Raw genomic sequence first — 21,124 nt, 5'->3', positions numbered from 1 at the left:
GCTGCCCTGCTTACTGCTCTGCCATTACTGCTTAAGTATAGAGGGTTTGAATCATGTATGGCAGGCTGAATGTACCCAAGTTGATGGATCGATCAACTTGGGTACAACCAGCCTGTCGGATTTTACATGCGATTATTGCTAGCTGTTATAGCCGCTAGCAATAATCATTGTGTTCTCACGGCAGGGATGGCTTCCCCCGCCAGGAGAACATAATGGTTTCGCAGGAGGGATTTCTGCGGGAAACCCGTAGTTACAGGAAAGAAAACTGCTCCATCTATGGCCGGCCTTAGTGAGCTACTGCCTGGGAAGCTGTATGTAAGTGGTTAAGGACTACTGACGTTACTGTCTCATTTAGTTGGAATAGCCACGAGAGAATGAAATCCAAAGACCAGCAAAATGCTAGCAATGACAGAGCCCAAGCTGTATCTATTTTGTTAAAAATCAACAAATCATAATATCTGCATTACCACATTATGGTTCCACCCTTGCCAGGAATATTTGACCTAAAGTCTAGGCAGCCCTTAATTTAAATGGCCTTTGGCTGATCCAAGCATCATGTTTAACTTCATTAGTGGCTGTAAAGAGTCTGTTAATTTCAATCTGACAGATTTACAGAGAGACAGGAGCATCAGCATGAAATGATGAGGGCGGAGAGCCTGCATGTATAATAGGTAAAAATGGCTGCACTGTCTAACTGACTATCCTATGGAAGGGGAAAAGACAAACCGAAAGAGTAACGTAACACAGGAGCAGGAAGAATGTGACCTGAACATAGTACATCACTTGGAGAGGAAAGACGCAAACTGCACAATTGTGTAATTGTCATCTGAACTGTCGCTTGTCTTGGCCTCACAATGAACTTCCTGTCCTCACATTGACCTCATTTTATAGAACGACATGACCTCCACTCACCTTCCCCATGCCAGAGTGTGCGTGGCCCATCTTGATCACCACTGGAAACTTTGAGGCTGTCAGCTGCAATAAAGAAGACAAGTGTATTAGCTATGAGGTTTCTGCACAATGCAAATTAGGGAAGAAAAAACAAATTTGATATACCCCCCCCCCCCCCTGCCTGTCATGTTTTGCTAAAATCTTAAATCTGACATCTGTATTACAAGATCACATTATGGAGTAACAACTGCTTCCTTGCCATCAATTAAAAAGGACCTGCATCCTTTAACCTACAGTCTAAACAGCCAAAACCACATGGCTTGTGGGAAGTGCAAGCATTGTTGATGTTTTACCTCATTAGAGACTGTAGACAGCCTGTTGTTTTCAATCAGGGTCTACCATATGACAGATTTTTGGATAAAAGCATCAGCACAGCCATTTAGGAAAAGCAACTGCATATACAGTTCTGCACATAAGTTTACATACCCTGGCAGAATTTATGATTTCTTGGCCATTTTTCAGAGAATATGAATGATAACACAAAAACTTTTCTTTCACTCACGCTTAGGGTTTGGTTGAAACCATTTATTATCAATCAACTGTGTTTACTCTTTTTAAATCATAATCACAACAGAAATTACCCAAATGACCCTGATCAAAAGTTTACATACCCTGGTGATTTTGGCCTAATAACATGCACACAAGTTAATACAAAAGGGTTTGAATGGCTATTAAAAGGGTAACCATCCTCACCTGTGATCTGTTTGCTTATAATTAGTGTGTGTGTATAAAAGGTCAATGAGTTTCTGGACTCCTGACAGACCCTTGCATCTTTCATCCAGTGCTGCACTGACGTTTCTGGATTCTGAGTCATGGGGAAAGCAAAAGAATTGTCAAAGGATCTGCGGGAAAAGGTAGTTGAACTGTATAAAAAGGAAAGAGATATAAAAAGATATCCAAGGAATTGAGAATGCCAATCAGCAGTGTTCAAACTTTAATTAAGAAGTGGAAAATGAGGGGTTCTGTTGAAACCAAACCATGGTCAGGTAGACCAACTAAAATTTCAGCCACAACTGCCAGGAAAATTGTTCGGGATGCAAAGAAAAACCCACAAATAACTTCAGGTGAAATGCAGGACTCTCTGAAAACATGTGGTGTGGCTGTTTCAAGATGCACAATAAGGAGGCACTTGAAGAAAGATGGGCTGCATGGTCAAGTCGCCAGAAGAAAGCCATTACTATGCAAATGCCACAAAGTATCCTACTTACAATACACCAAACAGCACAGAGACAAGCCTCAAACCTGGCACAAAGTCATTTGGAGTGATGAGACCAAAATTGAGCTTTTTGGCCACAACCATAAAGGCTTCATTTGGAGAGGAGCCAACAAGGCCTATGATGAAAGGTACACTATTCCTACTGTGAAACACGGAGGTGGATTGCTGATGTTTTGGGGATGTGTGAGCTACAAAGGCACATAAAATTTGATGGCAAGATGAATGCAGTATGTTATCAAAAAATACTGGAGGAACATTTGCATTCATCAGCCAGGAAGCTGCGCATGGGACGTACTTGGACATTCCAACATGACAATGATCCAAAACACAAGGCCAAGTTGACCTGTCATTGGCTACAGCAGAATAAAGTGAAGGTTCTGGAGTGGCCGTCTCAGTCTCCTGACCTCAATATCATTGAGCCACTCTGGGGAGATCTCAAATGTGCAATTCATGCAAGACAGCCTAAGAATTTACAGGAACTGGAGGCTTTTTGCCAAGAGGAATGGGCAGCTTTACCATCTGAGAAGATAAAAAGCCTCATCCACAAATACCACAAAAGACTTCAAGCTGTCATTGATGTTAAAGGGGGTAATACACGGTATTAAGAACTGGGGTATGTAAACTTTTGATCAGGATCATTTGGGTAGTTTCTGTTGCCATTATGATTTAAAAAGAGGAAACACAGTTGATTGATAATAAATGGCTTCAGCCAAACACTAACCATGAGTGAAAGAAAAGTTTTTGTGTTATCATTCATATTCTCTGAAAAATGGCCAAGAAATCATAAATTATGCCAGGGTATGTAAAATTATGAGCACAACTGTATGCATGAGTTAATATGGCTGCCCAATGTGTATATGTTACAAACTATATATCTGTTAACTGAAATTGGGATCTGCTTGCTGTCTCTGTGTGTATGTGTTGGTACAGTATGTGGCCTTCTCTAGCTATTGCCCTGTGCACAACCATGACATTATTTGTTGCTCCAGACTGTCTTACCTAAGTTTTATGTGTTGATCTTATCTTGGCCTCTGGCCTTTTGCTTTCCTGACTTTAGAAGCAAAAAATCCACTCTGATTGTTAGGCATTCTTATAGTCACTCATGATTAATTAACGAACTTCAACCCCACCCTTATAACAGTATATATTTGAGCATCCTTAAGGGGTGAGCACATTGCTCGGGGTGCACATTGCAGGGGCTTCTTTCTCTAAGTGATTCTTTCTACAAGTGATATGCACTTCAATCTCTGCACTTCAGCGATTGCACGAAGCAAACAAATACAGCAATCTGCACTGGAAAGCACCTAACAGACTGCAGGTGACCCTGTCTCTCTAATAAGCTCTTCTTCCACTCTGTAACATGCACTCTCTACCACTGCTTCTGACACTCCTGTCCTCTCTCCTCAAACTCTCTTACCTTCACCCCCCCTCTCCACCCGCCTGCTTATACATATCACCCTGCCTTCTGTCTTCTCCCTACTACTGCTCCTACCAACTCTTGCTCATTCTACATCCATACACTGATAAAACCTCCAGTACTCTGAGACATGCCCCTTCACATAAATCACAATCCCACATTACCTCCCTCGCCCTCCTGCTTCTCCTAATCTCTGGTGACATATCCCCAAACCCTGGGCCACCATCATCTGTCTTTGCCCATCGCTCCCATCCCCCTACACCCTCTGGCAGGAGCCGTAACCCACAGAACTTGGTCTCTATTCCTCTTTCCAAAACCAGCCCCCCCTTTTCCTGTGCCCTGTGGAATGCACGTTCTGTCTGCAACAAACTCACCGCCCTTCACGACCTCTTTATCACAAATTCCTTTAACCTACTTGCCATTACTGAAACCTGGCTTCATGAATCGGACACTATTTCTCCTGCTTCCCTCTCCCATGGGGGCCTTCTCTGGACTCACTCCCCCAGACCAAGTGGAAGGAAGGGAGGTGGAGTGGGAATCCTTCTAGCCCCAAGCAGCACCTATCAGGTACTTTACCCACCTCCCTCTCTGACGCTCTCCTCTTTTGAGGCACATTGCATTCGTCTATTCTCTCCCATTTCTCTAAGAATTGCTGTCATCTATCGGCCCCCTGGACCAGTATTAGCCTTTCTTGATGACTTCTCGGCCTGGCTACCCTACTTTCTCTCTGCTGAAATCCCCACAATCATTCTTGGGGACTTCAACATCCCTGTTAACACTAACACTACTATTACTTCTAAACTTCTCAGTCTCACTTCATCGCTTGACCTGAAGCAATGGATACAGGCTCCTACCCACTCCAACGGCAACACCCTTGACCTTGCCTTCTCCTATCTGTGCACTCCGTGCAACCTTTCCAACAATCCACTCCCACTCTCTGATCACCACCTTATTAGTTTTGCTCTCTCCTTGTCTTCCACCTCTTCTCCCTCCAACCGCTTAACGGTTACCCGTAGAAACCTTCGCCACTTCAACCCTTCTCTTCTCTACTCTGCTACTGATCACCTCTATGACAAAATCTCGCCTCTGTCCTGCCCCAACCAAGCTACTTTCATCTACAACAGCTCACTGTCTTCCTCCCTTGACAAGCTTGCCCCCCTCACTACACGCAGAATTAGGCCCCGACTGCTACAACCCTGGCAAACAGATGACACCAGAAGTCCCAGAAAACGTAGCCGCGCTCTTGAGCGCCTGTGGCATAAGACTAAGACCCAGGAAGACTTCACACAACATAAATCTGCCCTCCTAAAATACTACTCCTGCCTTCACACTGCCAAACAGACCTACTTTATCACACTCATTAACACCTTCTCATCCAGTCCACGTCAACTCTTCTCTACCTTCAATACTCTACTCTGTCCTCCACTGCCTCCACCCACCAACACACTCACTGCCCAGGAGATTGCCAATCACTTCAAAACTAAGATTGATACAATTCATGAGGAGATCACCAATGCGCAAAAACCTCCCCCATGCAACACCCCATGTCCACAGATACAATCATTACTTCCCTCATTCAACCCTGTTACTATTACTGAGGTTGCTAAACTTTTATCTAGCACCCATCTAACCACTTGCCCCCTGGATCCTGTTCCCTCGCAAATGCTACGCTCACCCTCTGACTCGATTCTACACTCTCTAACTCACATTTTCAACCTCTCCCTCTCCTGTGGCATCTTCCCACTCTCTAAAACATGCGCTAGTCATCCCCATTCTAAAAAAGCCCTCACTGGATCCCACCAATCTCAACAACTTACGTCCAATCTCCTTACTCTCCTTCTCCTCCAAACTTCTTGAAAGACTGGTCTACATCCGACTAAGCGACCATCTGACCATGAATAAACTTCTAGATCCCCTCCAGTCCGGTTTTCGCCCTCAACACTCCACGGAAACTGCTCTCCTTAAACTCTCAAATGACCTACTAATGGCTAAAGCCAATGGACACTATTCGGTACTACTTCTCCTGGATCTCTCTGCTGCCTTTGACACAGTGGACCACCCCCTCAAAAAACTCCACTCCTTTGGTCTCCGTGACTGTACTCTTCGCTGGTTCTCATCCTACCTATCACACCGCTCCTTCAGTGTCACTTACAACTCTACTTCCTCCTCTCCTCTTCCTTTTTCCGTTGGGGTCCCCCAAGGTTCTGTTCTTGGACCTCTCCTTTTCTCAATCTACACCACCTCCTTGGGTCAGTTGATTGCCTCCCATGGCTTTCAATATCATCTCTACGCTGATGACACCCAAATCTATCTCTCCACCCCCCAGCTCTCTCCATCTGTCTCCTCACGCATTACCAACTTACTAGCAGACATATCAGCCTGGATGTCACATCACTACCTCAAACTCAACCTATCCAAAACCGAGCTCATGATATTTCCTCCCTCAGGTGCCACTTCCCCTGCTTTCCCTGTCAATATCAACGGCTCAACTATCAACCCATCTCCCCACGCCAGGGTCCTAGGTGTAATCCTGGACTCTGAACTAACCTTTCGACCCCACATTCTATCACTATCCAAAGCTTGCCGCATCAATCTCTGCAACATCTCCAAGATACGCCCCTTCCTAACCAATGTCACCACAAAGCTTCTAATCCACTCCCTGGTCATCTCCCGCCTCGACTTCTGCAACTCCCTCCTCATTGGTTTACCTCTAAATAGGCTATCCCCACTTCAGTCCATCATGAACGCTGCTGCCAGGCTCATCCACCACACAAACCGCTCAGCGTCTGCTACACCCCTCTGCCAATCCCTCCATTGGCTGCCACTCAATCACCGAATTAAATTCAAGATACTAACTATAACTTACAAAGCCATCCACAACCTGGCCCCCAGCTACATTTCTAACCTAGTCACAAAATACCAACCTAATCGTTCGCTTCGCTCCTCCCAAGACCTCCTGCTCTCAAACTCCCTTGTCACCTCATCCCATGCTCGCCTTCAGGACTTCTCCAGAGCCTCCCCTATCCTCTGGAATGCTCTACCCCAATCTGTCCGTTTTTCTCCTACTCTATCCACTTTCAGACGATCCCTGAAAACTCATCTCTTCAGAGAAGCCTATCTGGCCCCCACCTAACAACTGTACATTTATCTTCTCAATCAGCACATCACCCACAGTTATTACCTCTTGTATCTTTTGACCTTCCCTCTTAGATTGTAAGCTCTAAGGAGCAGGGCCCTCTGATTCCTTCTGTATCAAAGTGTATTGTATTTGTACTGTCTACCCTCAAGTTGTAAAGCGCTACGTGAACTGTTGGCGCTATATAAATCCTGTATAATAATAATAATAATAATAATAATATATAGAAACGAGGTTTATACAACATTAAAATACACTGATTTACGTTGAGCTAATCTCTTTTACATGGATATCTAAAAAGGATTAAGTGGGGGCCACAAGCACGAGAAGGCAAACACACATTGACTTCTCTTTGCGCCTACCAAGTACAGACATGCCGCTAATCTTTCAAAATAACTTATCAACCTAGATCTGATGTGTTCTATAGACCCAGAGGAACCTTGTTCACTGGGCACAATAATTAACATGGACTTAAAAACTAAACCAAAGCCAAAAAACATAGAGGAACTGGGGCATGTCCTATCCAAGATAACTTGGCTGCTTCCACTCTGCTGCACCCCTTTCCAAGCCGGGACACACCATTCTGAAAGCGGGGATATATCTACTATTTCATATAGACTCAATAGATCCTCCTGGAGAAGATCAATGCAATGCTGCAGAAATACTCTAATCTACTCCACATCCGGGGAAATGACTGATCATCTCTCCAAGGAGATCCAGAAAATCATCCAGCGGATTGTCAACTTAGCTCACCTCTTGCCTCGAGGACATAAAGGCAACCCAGTTTAAACTGGCCCATGGTGTGATATCGTTACCATATTGCTTTCTTGTCAGGCACTTGAACAGTATAATATAACTTGTCTTACATCAGCCCTCCTGTTCATCTCCCCCACCCACAACTTAGCTGCCCGCCAAGGCAACAACTATCCATTAAGAGGGCTGTCCCCTACAGGAAATGTGCCTTCTTGTTGTGAGATTCACTTTTTCCCCGATTTATGTTCCCAATTCTGAACTGTATTAATACAGATTGAACAGGCAGGCTTACTTTTTGACACTAGGTTTGAAAAGCTTTATATACCAATACCAATTCTCAACATGTTTTGTATTATTGTGCAATGTCTGTAACTTGGAGGCAGTCACTGCGACCGTTCTTCCACCTTTCTTTCTGATTATAGCCTACCTTAAGCCACCTGGAATAAAGTTCACATAGATGCCCTTAATGCACCCTTAATGCACCACCTCGCGCGATTTCCAGTGTGGCTTTCATGAGACTTAAATACGACTTATTACACTCTATGGCACTCAAGTCATAAGAAAGTCGAATCAAGGTAGAGCAGGGACCTTTTGTAAAGATGCTGCAACTTTAGGCACATAGATTGGAACAGGTGCCATCGAAATAAATGAGTTTTGATTGGTCATGTGTTTTTATGTATGGCCTTAGCAAAGAGCAAACTGATCACACTTTGTTTTAGATTATTGTATTGTCTATTATCTAGTACTTCACATCCTAAGGGTTCCTTTACACATGTGGCAGAGAAGCGATCCACACTCAGATCACTTTTGCGGCATTTGACAGGCGGTGAGGAGACGATATGTCGCCTCCTTACCGCCTGTTTTAAACCCTAAATTCAGCACTACCGTGCTGCAACCGCATGTGTAGGTTGTGGTTGTGGGGAAATTGAAGTGCAGGCCAATTCACTTGAGGGAAGGGAAGTTCAGGGCAGGTAACAAGCAGCACATCTTAGTGGACACTTGGGGAACTTAACCCACCCTGAAAGTAATATACCTTCCACACTCACAAGTCCTTCTTCAGAAATGACCACATCCTCTTGATACACTTGGCTGCTTGCACAGTAATCAAACATAACAGTGCAGTCATTCTTACACTCTCCTCCCTTATTACCAAAAACAGGAACCCTAAGTGGACCCCGAAAGAGTCCCTTCTATCAGACCTCTTCTCTTGCTTCATGTTTCCGCAAGCGTTATCAAATTATATTCTTCATAATGCTACTACAGATGTCAAACCCGTTACCCTCTGGGAGGCTCATAAACCTACTACTCAAGGCACATGTATGCAAATAGCAAAAGGTCCTCTTCCCCTGTGGCACGGTTGTAGTAGCTGGTGGGAGGAGACCCTTCTTCCCCTCGACAATATATAGGGCAGTGAATGCTGTTAGGTGACATCCCTGCTCTATTCATTTCATCTCCATTGTTGACCCTCCCCATTACAGAGGGGACCCGGAACTTTGCAGTCATACGATTGCATGTATAAAGCACAGAATAAAAAAGTATTTACATGGCAATTTGTGATAAAGAGCATGCAAAGCCATGGGGAGAAAAGACAAGAGAATCTGTTAGATAGTTAGCCATTCCTTCTAGTTTAAATACTCTGGGGGCATATTTTCCCCATATATCTGTTTGGCTGCACTTTCAGCTATGGAAGAGCATGTGACTCTCTTTCCCTCTTTTCATGTGACAATGCTGGTGTTTGGTGATTGGCTCAGCTCTTTCACATGGGGAAGAAGGAGAGTCCCCAGCCCTTTCTAAACTAAGACCATAGCAACTTGGACCTTGGTTGAAGGGAGCAAGGGGTTTGCAAAGTAAGGGCTCATTCACACTTTCTGCGGTGATCTGCATTTTGCTGCGCTGGATAAACTCAAGTCACCACTAGGGCACATAGAAAACAGCTGTTTTCTTTGTGATTCGTTCACACCACAACGTTGGTGTGATGTGTGGTGCGGTAGAATGTGTACAAATGCAGCATGTCCTAATTTTTTTCACAGCACACTGGATGGCACCACGTTACCTCACAGCAGAGCAACACCCTGAGCTGTTGTGCAGGGACATGAATGAAGTGTCACTTCAAATAAAGTTTAAAAAAAATAAAAATCACACTGCACCTTACCATAGCAAATGCTGAGACTAGCCTGCAGAGAAAAATGAAGTGTTTTACTGTGCAAGGATAGTGTGAACCTAGCCTTAGGGCAGGGGTGTCCAACTGGCAGCCCTCTGATGTGGCCCGTGACCTCCTGATCTGGGATGGGAGGTTGGCAAGCCCAGATTGCGGGTTGTTGACCTGCCATCCCACAGCATCAGTGTTGTGGATGGAGCAGGTGGTAGAGGAAGCAAGTGACTGCGAAAGGAGCAGAGCCGCATAAGCTGATGCTTCCTCTATAGCACCGACTCCTATCAATCAGGTAGATTGATACCAAATGCACCTCGCCTGGGACAGCAACATTTTCTACAGCTGGCAATGCCTGCAGAAAGTGCCGATTCCTGCAGATGCAAAAAGTGAAGGAATGTCAGTATATGAAAAATCACAGTTTGAGCATCACAGCAATGGGCATATTATCAGAGTTTTGTAGAGTTTGGGCATATATGATCAATAGTTTTGCAATGGTTATTAGGCTGCTTTCATACTGATCTGCACGTGGAGCACGGTGCAGTGCACCTGCGGCTTTCCTGTGGGTTAGCTGCACTGAGCCATGGACATCTATTATATCCTGTGAATTTGGTGCGCTTTCTGAAAGCTCACCAAAACTCTTGAATGCAGGAGTTTTGGTACGCTTTCAGAAGTGCACCACACCTGCAAGATAGAATAGACATTTATGGCAAAGCGCAGTTAACCTGGAAGAAAGCTTCAGGTGCACTGCACTGCACCCGTGGTGCGGGTAAACTGCAGAGCATCAGCGTGAAAGCATCCTTAGGGCCCTTTTACACGATGGGTCTAATTGGCTCCGCCTACAGGTTTTCTTTCTTTTTGTGATTGTGATTAAACTGTAGGTAAACATCCAACAGGTATTGGTCCTATGGAAAATGCTGATCCTGATTGTTCTTTAAAATCTTCATTATGCTTCATTATGTGGCCGCGACCGGTTACCAAATTACTTAAGTGGCCCACGCTCTTCAAAAGGTTGAGCACCCCTGCCTTAGGGGAATATGTGCTGTGGAGTGAGGGGCATGCATGGGCAAATCAAAAGTTTGCTTTAATTCTGTAAGCTTATATGCTTAAGGCCATTTTCACACTGGTGGACCAATCAGGTCCAACTGTCAGTTTTTTAGACGGACCCGATCGGACCATCCATTGCCCTCTATGGAACGGCGGATGTCAACGGACATGTATCTGTTCCCCATTTGTCAAGCATATCAGATCGGATGGCCGTTGGGTGTAAATGGACAGGCGGTTCATTTACACCCAACCGCCCATAGGAGACAGTGGGCTGTGTCTGTGCCTGGAATGGGGATCAGCTGAAAGATTCCTCGCTGAGCAGGCGGACTCCTAGTGGAGTCCACCCCATGTAAAACAGGCCTAAGCTAAATTTCAAGCTATAAACATTTTTTCCTAGATTTGAATATAATAGTGAAGAATTAGAGCTGTTGATTTTAATGCTATCCGGAGCTCTATTAGAAACATTTGTCACTTCCGATCCTGCTGACTATGACTTAGAAAGACAGGTAGGAAGGGAAAATCTGCAATAGGGACGCAGGCAGTGGTTCTGACCTTCCCCTGCTCTACTAAGAAAAAGCATTTATACTTCTGTATGTATTGGTGTTGGAAAGTTCCCCTCACTTCTTGCCTAGTGAAACATTGTCAGCGGGACAAGAAGTAAAATAATGGAAAGCTCTTGGATGGCAGTGAAAACCTGACAGAGGTTCTAACCTTGACCCACTCTACCCAAAACTAGAAAAAAACTAATTTTTGACTGGACACTTAGATGAGAAAAATGCTATACTTTTTCTTTAACATACATTAATAAGGTTATTATAAAATGGAAAAAAAAAACAACCCAAAAAATAGAATATAAATAATACAGAAAGTAAAAAAAATCTATATTTAGTTCTTGACAATAATATATTGCATATATAAATTATATGTTGATATTTTGTTGTACAGTTCCCAGCAATTGGGATGTCATACAGATCAGGAGGGGAAAGTTTTAACTAAAAGACTGTGGTCAGAACAGAACAAAGGATTATTAGGATCACCAAAGACGTGTATTTTTCTATGGAGAACAATCAACATTCTGACATCCTACACACTTCTTGCTCACTTCCCCTCATCCGTAGTTTGTGAGGTTAGTGGGTTTAATGTATGATGAGTGAAGAAATTCAACAAGCCGGGAGAGAGGTTCCCCCCTCTCCGTCTCTCAGTCTCCTGCGGTTTCACTCTCCTTTTTGCGGTCAAGGGTGGGACTGTTAACTGTTAACCTCGCAGACCGGAAGAATCATCACTTAGTGGCCAGTAAATCGACACAAGAAAACTGACTTATAAACTCATAAAGGGTCTGCTAAGTTCTCATACCTGAACAGAAAATGAAGATTTGAAAAATTAAGGCGTGAAGGTTTATTGTTCTGTTGTCATTACAGCCTAAAGCAGAGTAGAGGCCATTTATGAAGGGCTGAATATTTTATACTGTATTTTCATAGCTGTTTATCAATATAATTGTCAGTTTCTATTTAAGAGATTTACAAAATTAATTCAGTTTCTTTTTTCGATCTGTAAATTATAAGCATCGACAGCATCTCTTACGGCTGAGCTTCAAAGAAAATTCTGCTCCCCCCTTAAATTGTCCCACAGATGCAAAAAAAATAAATGGCAGGGGTTACCCTTAAAGTTGTTATAACCACTCTTGTTTACCAATGTATGTCTTGGTATTCAAGAGGTTAAAACAAGCTCAGTCAGCTCTGGTTTTCATGTAAAAGTGATCCAGGCACCTTTACAACTGCCCAATAGGGATGGGCCGAACGACTCCCAGTTTGGTTTGCACCAGAACTTTCGAACATCGCGAAGTTCGGAACTGCATAACGAACCCCATTAAAGTCTATGGGACTTGAACGCGAAAAATCAAAAGTGCCCATTTTGAAGGCTTATTTGCAAGTAATTGGGCATACAGTGGTTATGGGGGTCCTGCCCTGGAGGACATGTATCAATAAAAAAAGTTTTTAAAAACATCATTTTTAAATGAGCAATGATTTATTGATGCTTAAAGTGAAAGCATAAACATGAAAAATTCCTTTCAATATAGTGCCTGGGGGGTCCCCTTAGTCTACCTGTAAAGTAGCAAGGAAGAAAAACAGGGAGGCGCACCTAAGTGTAGTATTATAAAATTTGGTTTAAAGCACAAAGTATTGCACTTACAAGATTGAAGAAAACATGAGCATAGCTGTGATAAAATGTCCTCCTCAATAGGTGCCTGCTTTCCGGTATCTCCCGGCGTCCAGATGGTGTCAAAAGGCTGAGCAAACGCTGAACCAAAACAGGAAGGGCAGGGGATGGATATGACATCACCCGGTGGGCAGGCCTCGATGGAAGAAAGGAGGACTGAAGACTAGGCTACGCGCTCGGAGCACACAGCTCCTTCTACTGGCCTGACACATTACAAGCAATTGCAGCTTAAATAGATGCTAGAGACCTGACCGCGGCCATAGGACTAGAAGGACCAGTGGACCAAGGACATATGAAAAACGTATCAAATAGCATGAAATAAACAAATTAAAACCAATAATTAATGCTTATAGAGAAATGCTGGCATATATGTAAAATAATGTAAAAGCATTAGTAAAAAATAAGAAATTCTTTAAAGAATGATATATATATATATCTATATCTATATTAAAGAACATACTGACACTAAGGAAAAGATGGGATAGGGGAGGAGGAAATGGGAAAAGGAAGGGGGTGGGAATGGGGGGAGGGGAAAGGAAAAGAAAAAAGGGGAACAAAGAAATTATATATAAAGAAAGAGTCATATATGAATAGATGATATCTGAAAAAATTGTTTAAAAAAAGGGGGGATACATGGATATGCATAAACACCTTATACTATACATGATTATTTATGTACTATCTCAGGACCACCACCCCCAAGTTAGATTTATAGAACTATACCATGTCCAGGATATGTGTGACCATAAGGCCCCTTTCACACTGGGGCGGTGGGGGCGTCGACGGTAAAACAGCGCTATTTTTAGTGCTGTTTTACCGTCGTTTTTGCGGCTGTATTCGGCCGCTAGCGGTGCGGTTTTAACCCCCGCTGGCGGCCGAAAAAGGGTTAAACCCGCTCGTACAGCGCGGCTATAGCCGCGGTATTACCGCGGTATAACCGCGCTGTCCCATTGATTTCAATGGGAAGGAACGGTTTAGGAGCGGTGAACACACCGCTCCTTCACCGCTCCAAAGATGCGACTTTTTTTACCGTCCTGCCAGTGCACCGATTCAGTGTGAAAGCCCTCGGGCTTTCACACTGAACAAACAGTGGAGGCTGTTTAGGGGCGGTTTGCAGGCGGTATTTTTAGCGCAATAACGCCTGCAAACCGTCCCAGTGTGAAAGGGGCCTAAGGGTCCGCTGTAGGGGATGATGAAGGATATGGTGAGAAACACCATCTGGGTGCCGGTGTCTTATCGAATTCAGTCCCCTATCATATAGTGTCCTCCCTGTACTGCGCAGGCGCAGTACGGAGGACAAAAGAGACGCCGAAAGTCTCCGAAGTTCAACAGCTGATCGTCAGCTGTACACGGCGCCTGCGCATTTATTCTTACCCTATGTCCAGGATCATTCCCTACTATCCAAGTGGACATAGAGTTAGAATAAATATTTGCCGAGCGCAGCGAGGCCGTGCCCGAAGCGTGGCGAGCGAAGCGAGCCCGCGAGGGGCCCTCTTACACTGCCATCGCTAACAGGTGCCCGAGCGCCGTGTACAGCTGATGGTCAGCTGATCAACTTCGGGCATTTTCGGCATCTCCTGCTCCTCCGTACTGCGCAGGCGCTGCGCCTGCGCAGTACGAGGCGGACACTATCTGATACGAGGACAGTATATGGCAGAACACCGGAAGATAGCAGACAGCAGTCATCTACTGAGGAGGTTTTATCACAGATAAGCTCATGTTTTCTTCAGTCCTGTAAGTGCAATACTTTGTGCATTAAACCAAATTTTATAATACTACACTTAGGTGCGCCTCCCTTCTTTTCCTCCTTCCCAATTTCGAGCAAAGTTTTTGGATATGCTCTGGGAATGGCTGGCACCTGAACTTTTATTTATTTATTCCACAGTTGTAATGAACAACAATACCTACAACAAGGACTAATACAATATTCTTGATTAACTGTGCAGATCCAGCACTGTTATGCGCTGGGTGATTTTCATCTTTTCAATATTTTTAATTATGTCCTATACCTAGCTGCAGACTCTGTGGATTTGAATATTGTGTTTTTTTATATGATTGTTTTTTTTATAAGTGTCTTTACATATGTTTTCTTATGTGTCTATTATTATTTATTGACATGGATATTATTTCTAATACAGAGAAAGTCAGACATGAAACATTGGATGAGTGTTTTACATTTCCAATTACATTTTTTAGTAAATCCTCTCCTTCCCCTAGATATAATTTTAAATCCCTAACCACCTTATTCCGCAAATTAGGGGATTCCATCTCTTCCGCCAACCTCAATTGGTGGGATAGCTCCTTTTTGGAACAATATCTCACCGTAAAATGAAATATTCTCAAACAATGTTCCTGTCTAGCTCCTGATCTATCCACAGAATGGCGTTATACAGTTGTGATAATAAGTTTATATACCCTGGCAGAATTTATGATTTCTTGGCCATTTTTCAGAGAATATGAATGATAACACAAAACAAAAACATTTTTCACTCATGGTTAGTATTAGTGGTTAGTGTTTGGCTGAATCCATTTTTCTTTCTCGGACATCACGGGACACAGAGCCACAGTAATAACTGATGGGTTATGTAGGTACCATTAGGTATTGGACACTGGTCACACCCTAATCAGAAAGTTCAACCCCCTATATAATCCCTCCCCCTACAGGGATACCTCAGTTTTTACGCCAGTGTCTTAGGTGTTGGACGTGTAAAGATGTCCTGTGCTGAGCTCCAAAGGGAATATCCGGATCCATTCAAAGTGTCTTTTCATGGCCGAATTGGATGGTACCCGGGCCTAGTGTCCGAAGAAACGAGGTTTTACCTGTAACGCTTCTCTTTTTAGAGAGCTGGACCCCACAGATCAGAAAATGGCTTTAAATCTCCTAATTTCTGGCTGGGTGCTTTACAGGGCCAGAACTGTAGGATCCCCCTACTCGTAGGGGGCCCCAGTCTCTGACGGTTTTTTCAAACGGAGCCCACCGTGAGAGGTGAAGATTGGGTCTGTATATACAGAATCCTGCGGCTGGATAAGGTAAGAGGAGATTCCACAGAATTTTTGAATTCTAGTAGGTTTTCTCCTTTAACCACTAAGCCACCGCCCACCGTCATATGACGGCTGGACGAGGCTTCTGTTGTTCTGGGAGGACGTCATACGACGTCCTCGCCCTCCCGAGCCACTAGGGGACCCGGTGCGCGTGCCCGGCGGCCGCGATGTCCGCCGGGCACCCGCGATTGCCGGGTAACAGAGCAGGAGCGTGGATCTGTGCATGTAAACACAGATCCACGTCCTGTCAGAGAGGAGAGGAGACCGATGGCGTGTCCCTTGTACATAGGGACAGCGATCGGTCACCTCCCCCAGTCAGTCCCCTCCCCCCACAGTTAGAATCACCTCCTTAGGTCATACATTAACCCCTCGAGCACCCCCTAGTGTTAACCCCTTCCCTGCCAGACACATTTACACAGTAATCAATGCAATTTTATAGCATTGATCGCTGTATAAATGTGAATGGTCCCAAAAATGTGTCAAAAGTGTCCGATGTGTCCGCCGCAATATCGTAGTCACAATAAAAATTGCAGATCGCCGCCATTACTAGTAAAAAATAAATAAATAATAAAAATGCTATAAATCTATCCTCTATTTTGTAGACGCTAAAACTTTTGTGCAAACCAATCAATATACGCTTATCGCAATTTTTTTTTACCAAAAATATGTAGAAGAATACGTATCGGCCTAAACTGAGGAAAAAATTTGTTAAAAAAAAAAAAATTGGATATTTATTATAGCAAAAAGTAAAAAATATTGTGTTTTTTCAAAATTGTCCCTCTTCTTTTGTTTATAGCGCAATAAATAAAAACCGCAGAGGTGATCAAATACCACCAAAAGAAAGCTCTATTTGTGGGGAAAAAAAATGATAAAAATGTAATTAAGGTGCAGTGTAACATGACTGCGCAATTGTCATTCAAAGTGCGACAGCGCTGAAAACTGAAAAATGGCTTGGGCAGGAAGGGGGTGTAAGTGCCCTGTATTGAGGTGGTTAAGGTAAATGTATGCTATGCCTATTGTGACCACCGGGGGCTGCCAAGAGCACATACCTTCTCATGCTGATCTGTCTCAGCGTTCGACGCTGCACAGCTCCTCTGGCCAGCTCCAGGTAGGAAGGGATGGGGGGATTTCTCCTCAGGAATGTTACCCCCAGGTTAGGGGGAGGCTACAGATTGGCTGTAAGGCGGTTTTAAACCGTACTGTCGCCGCCGCCAGGGATGACGGTGGGTTCCCCGTGGACCCTACCGGTACGCCCAGACCTGTTATCTCAGGGTCCAGTGTTCCATCCTGCCTTACAAACGCTAAATTTGACGGTTTGGCTATTGAGACCCACGTTCTGAAGAGTCGTGGGCTTTCAGGTCCTGTCATATCTACCTTGATCAATGCAAGGAAGCCAACTTCCAGAATGATTTATCATAGAGTCTGGAAAGCTTATGTATCCTGGTGTGAATCCAGGGGTTGGCATCCCAGAAAATATGTGAGGTAGAATTCATTTCTAAATGGATTAGACAAATGATTATTCAGGCCTACGGTTTGAAACAGAAGATTCCTCCGTTTCAGATCAAGGCACATTCCACAAGGGCTATTGGTGCTTCTTGGGCAGTGCATCACCAGGCCTCTATGGCTCAGATCTGGATGATGCAGCGAAATGCAAGGATACCCTGGGAAACCAGGTGAACTTGGCTTAAAAGGTGCAAAGGGTGAAATTGGAGGACAAGGAGTTCCTGGTCTACCTGGCTCTTTAGGTCCATCAGGGCTAAAGGGGGAAAAAGGAGAGAAAGGAATTGATGGGCTCAGTGGAGATCAAGGAGATAAAGGTGATAAGGGTAATAAAGGATCCTTTGGACTAAGTGGTTTCAGAGGGCCAATTGGACAACCAGGACAATTGGGTGCCCCTGGAGCTCAGGGACCTGAAGGACCAAGAGGAGATCCAGGGCAAAAGTTTGGAGACATCTAAGATTGCTACACAGTGGCAGATACTGTGACTGCCTGCACCCCTGCAGGGGAAAGAAAATCCGGTGAGTGCAAGCAGTATCAGAGCATGCAGATAAGGCACTAATTAAAGAGCCAGCACCTGGATAAGAAGTTTTCCCACAGAAATCTGTTTCTCAGAGATTGAACATCCTAAAATACTCCAAAAAGAACTTTTTTCCATAAATGGAATTTTTCCTATCCAATAATACTGGTTAAACACATTAGTCACCTTTTATATTGGACATTTAGTATGATTTTGTATGATCTAGCACCAGTCACTTTATGGTATTTATAGCACTGGATATTTTGTATGATTTTGTATGATTTATCACCAGTCACCTTATGACATTTACAGCACTGGTTTTGCACAAATGCACTTTGTGAAAACAATTGAAGCATTTTATGTTGGAATTTCACCTTTATTACAATGTGATTATTAATTACCGAGTACTAGTCACAGATTTCAGATCTAAAATATTCACGTTATTTTGGTACATATAAGTTTTTTGTATTTTTTGTAATTTTTAGAAGCAATATCCTAGGTTTATAGGAATTATGTACACCAGGTAATATATAGAGGAATTGTTCACTAACAGAAAAAAATCTTTCTAACCCCACAAGGGCAGCGCCATAACTACTCCTGCTTTTTAACAATTTCTAATACACTCCACTTAGGTGGTATTGTATCTGTAGAGGCAGCAGCCCCATACCCTAACACAGTGATGGCGAACCTTTTTGAGCCCGAGTGCCCAAACAGCGACACAAAACCAACTTATTTATTTCAAAGTGCCAACATGGAATTAAACCTACTAGCGGCTCTGTACAGAGGATGGGACTGATCATCCCTCTGAATGAGCCCTAAGGGACCAAAAATGTATGATTCTGCCCAGAAAAAACTTTTTCTGCTTTTTCAAAGGAGTGCGTTACGCTCAGAATACAGGAATCAGAGATGCGTTGTGCTCAGAATACAGGAATCAGACATGTGTTGTGCTCAGAATACAGGGATCGGGGGGTGATGTGAAGGCCAATAGAGGACACTGCTATGGGGATGACCCTTCCTAAAGCAGTGTCCTCTGGCCCCTTCACATACCCACCACATACACAGCAGTGTCCTCTGCGCCCCCCTTTCCCCCATAGCACTGTCCTACCTGTGTATGTGCAGACAGAGTCCTCCACATTGTCATGCTTTAGCGCCCGAGCCCGAGCCCCTGCACAGGAAGCTGCTATCCTATTGGCCTCAAAGTCCAGGAAGGGAGGAGTCATTCTTCTCTTCCTCTGTATCGCGGCGCTGCTTACAGAGGCAGACACTCAGTGTCCTTCCCACTGGGCTGCCCTCAGTGCATGCAGGGAGGGTTTTGCTTACATCTGCCGCCCCCACTGCCTGTTCGATCGCACTGATGATAGGAAGCGAGCGGACTCCTCCGCGCCTGCACTGCCAGTGCAAGAGGCTACCTTGCTGGGGGATTCCCTCCCCTATCCTGGCAGCGCACTGAGTGCCCACAGAGAGGGCTCGGCGTGCCAGCTGTGGCACGCGTGCCATAGGTTCGCCATCACTGCCCTAACAACACCCAACCACTGCACGGATTTACCTCATATATCAGATCTGCAAGGCCGCAACCTGGTCTTCAGTCCATACATTCACCAGATTTTATCAGGTGGATGTGAAAAGGCATGAGGATATCGCCTTTGGGCGTAGTGTGCTGCAGACAGCGGTACAGGGTCCTCAGGTCTGACTGCACCCTACTTGGTTGTGATCCCCCCCCCTCAGTTGGCATTGCTTTGGGACATCCCATCAGTTATTACTGTGGCTCTGTGTCCCGTGATGTCCGAGAAAGAAAATAGGATTTTTTATAACAGCTTACCTGTAAAATCCTTTTCTTTCAATGGACATCACGGGACACAGAGGTCCCGCCCCTCTTCTAATACACTTATATTGCTTTGCTACAAAACTGAGGTATCCCTGTAGGGGGAGGGATTATATAGGGGGTTGAACTTCCTAATTAGGGTGTGACCAGTGTCCAATACCTAGTGGTACCTACATAACCCATCAGTTATTACTGTGGCTCTGTGTCCCATGATGTCCATCGAAAGAAAAGGATTTTACAGGTAAGCTGTTATAAAAAATCCTATTATCATCAATCAGCTGTGTTTACTCTTTTTAAATTATAATCACAACAGAAACTACCCAAATGACCCTGATCAAAAGTTTACATACCCTGGTGATTTTGTCCTGATAACATGCACACAAGTTGACACAAAGGGGTTTGAATGGCTATTAAAGGTAACCATCCTCACCTGTGATCTGTTTGCTTGTAATTAGTATGTGTGTATAAAAGGTCAATGTGTTTCTGGACTCCTGACAGACACTTGCATCTTTCATCCAGTGCTGCGCTGACGTTTCTGGATTCTGAGTCATGGGGAAAGCAAAAGAATTGTCAAAGGATCTGCAGGAAAAGGTAGTTGAACTGTATAAAACAGGAAAGGGATATAAAAAGATATCCAAGGAATTGAGAATGCCAATCAGCAGTGTTCAAACTCTAATCAAGAAGTGTAAAATGAGGGGTTCTGTTGAAACCAAACCACGGTAAGGTAGGCCAACTAAAATTTCAGCCACAACTGCCAGGAAAATTGTTCAGATTTGCAAAAAAAAAACCCAACAAATAACTTCAGGTGAAATGCAGGTGTGAGCTACAAAGGCACAGGAAATTTGGTCAAAATTGTTGGCAAGATGAATGCAGTATGTTATCAAAAAATACTGGAGGAACATTTGCAAGCCTCAAACCTTCTGGCACAAAGTAATTTGGAGTGATGAGACCAAAATTTTGCTTTTTGGTCACAACCATAAACGCTTCATTTGTAGAAAAACCAACAAGACCTATGATGAAAGGTACACCATTCCTACTGTGAAACACGGAGGTGGATTGCTGATGTTTTGGGGATGTGTGAGCTACAAAGGCATAGAAAATTTGGTCAAAATTGATGGCAAGATGAATGCAGTATGTTATCAAAAAATAATGGAGAAACATTTGCATTCATCAGCCAGGAAGCTGCACATGGGAGGTACTTGGACATTCCAACATGACAATGATCCAAAACACAAGGCCGAGTCGACCTGTCACTGGCTACAGCAGAATAAAGTGAAGGTTCTGGAGTGGCCATCTCAATCTCCTGACCTCAGTATCATTGAGCCACTCTGGGGAGATCTCAAACGTGCAGTTCATG

The 21,124-nt window shown here is 44.1% G+C and overlaps 1 protein-coding gene across 4 annotated transcripts in view; it reads right to left on the bottom strand.

Moving 5' to 3' along the window:
• The window catches only part of SYN1 (synapsin I), a 277,136-nt gene that overhangs the window by 79,236 nt on the left and 176,776 nt on the right, over window positions 1–21,124 (bottom strand). For all 4 annotated transcript variants that reach the window (XM_073599890.1, XM_073599887.1, XM_073599888.1 and 1 more), the window contains exon 6: window positions 913–975. In XM_073599890.1, the coding sequence (XP_073455991.1) occupies window positions 913–975 (63 nt within the window). The remainder of the gene's footprint in view (window positions 1–912; window positions 976–21,124) is intronic.

This window comes from Aquarana catesbeiana, linkage group LG09, assembly GCF_042186555.1.
Source record: "Aquarana catesbeiana isolate 2022-GZ linkage group LG09, ASM4218655v1, whole genome shotgun sequence".
Lineage (NCBI taxonomy): Eukaryota > Metazoa > Chordata > Amphibia > Anura > Ranidae > Aquarana > Aquarana catesbeiana.
This window is presented reverse-complemented; position numbering and strand designations above follow the sequence as displayed.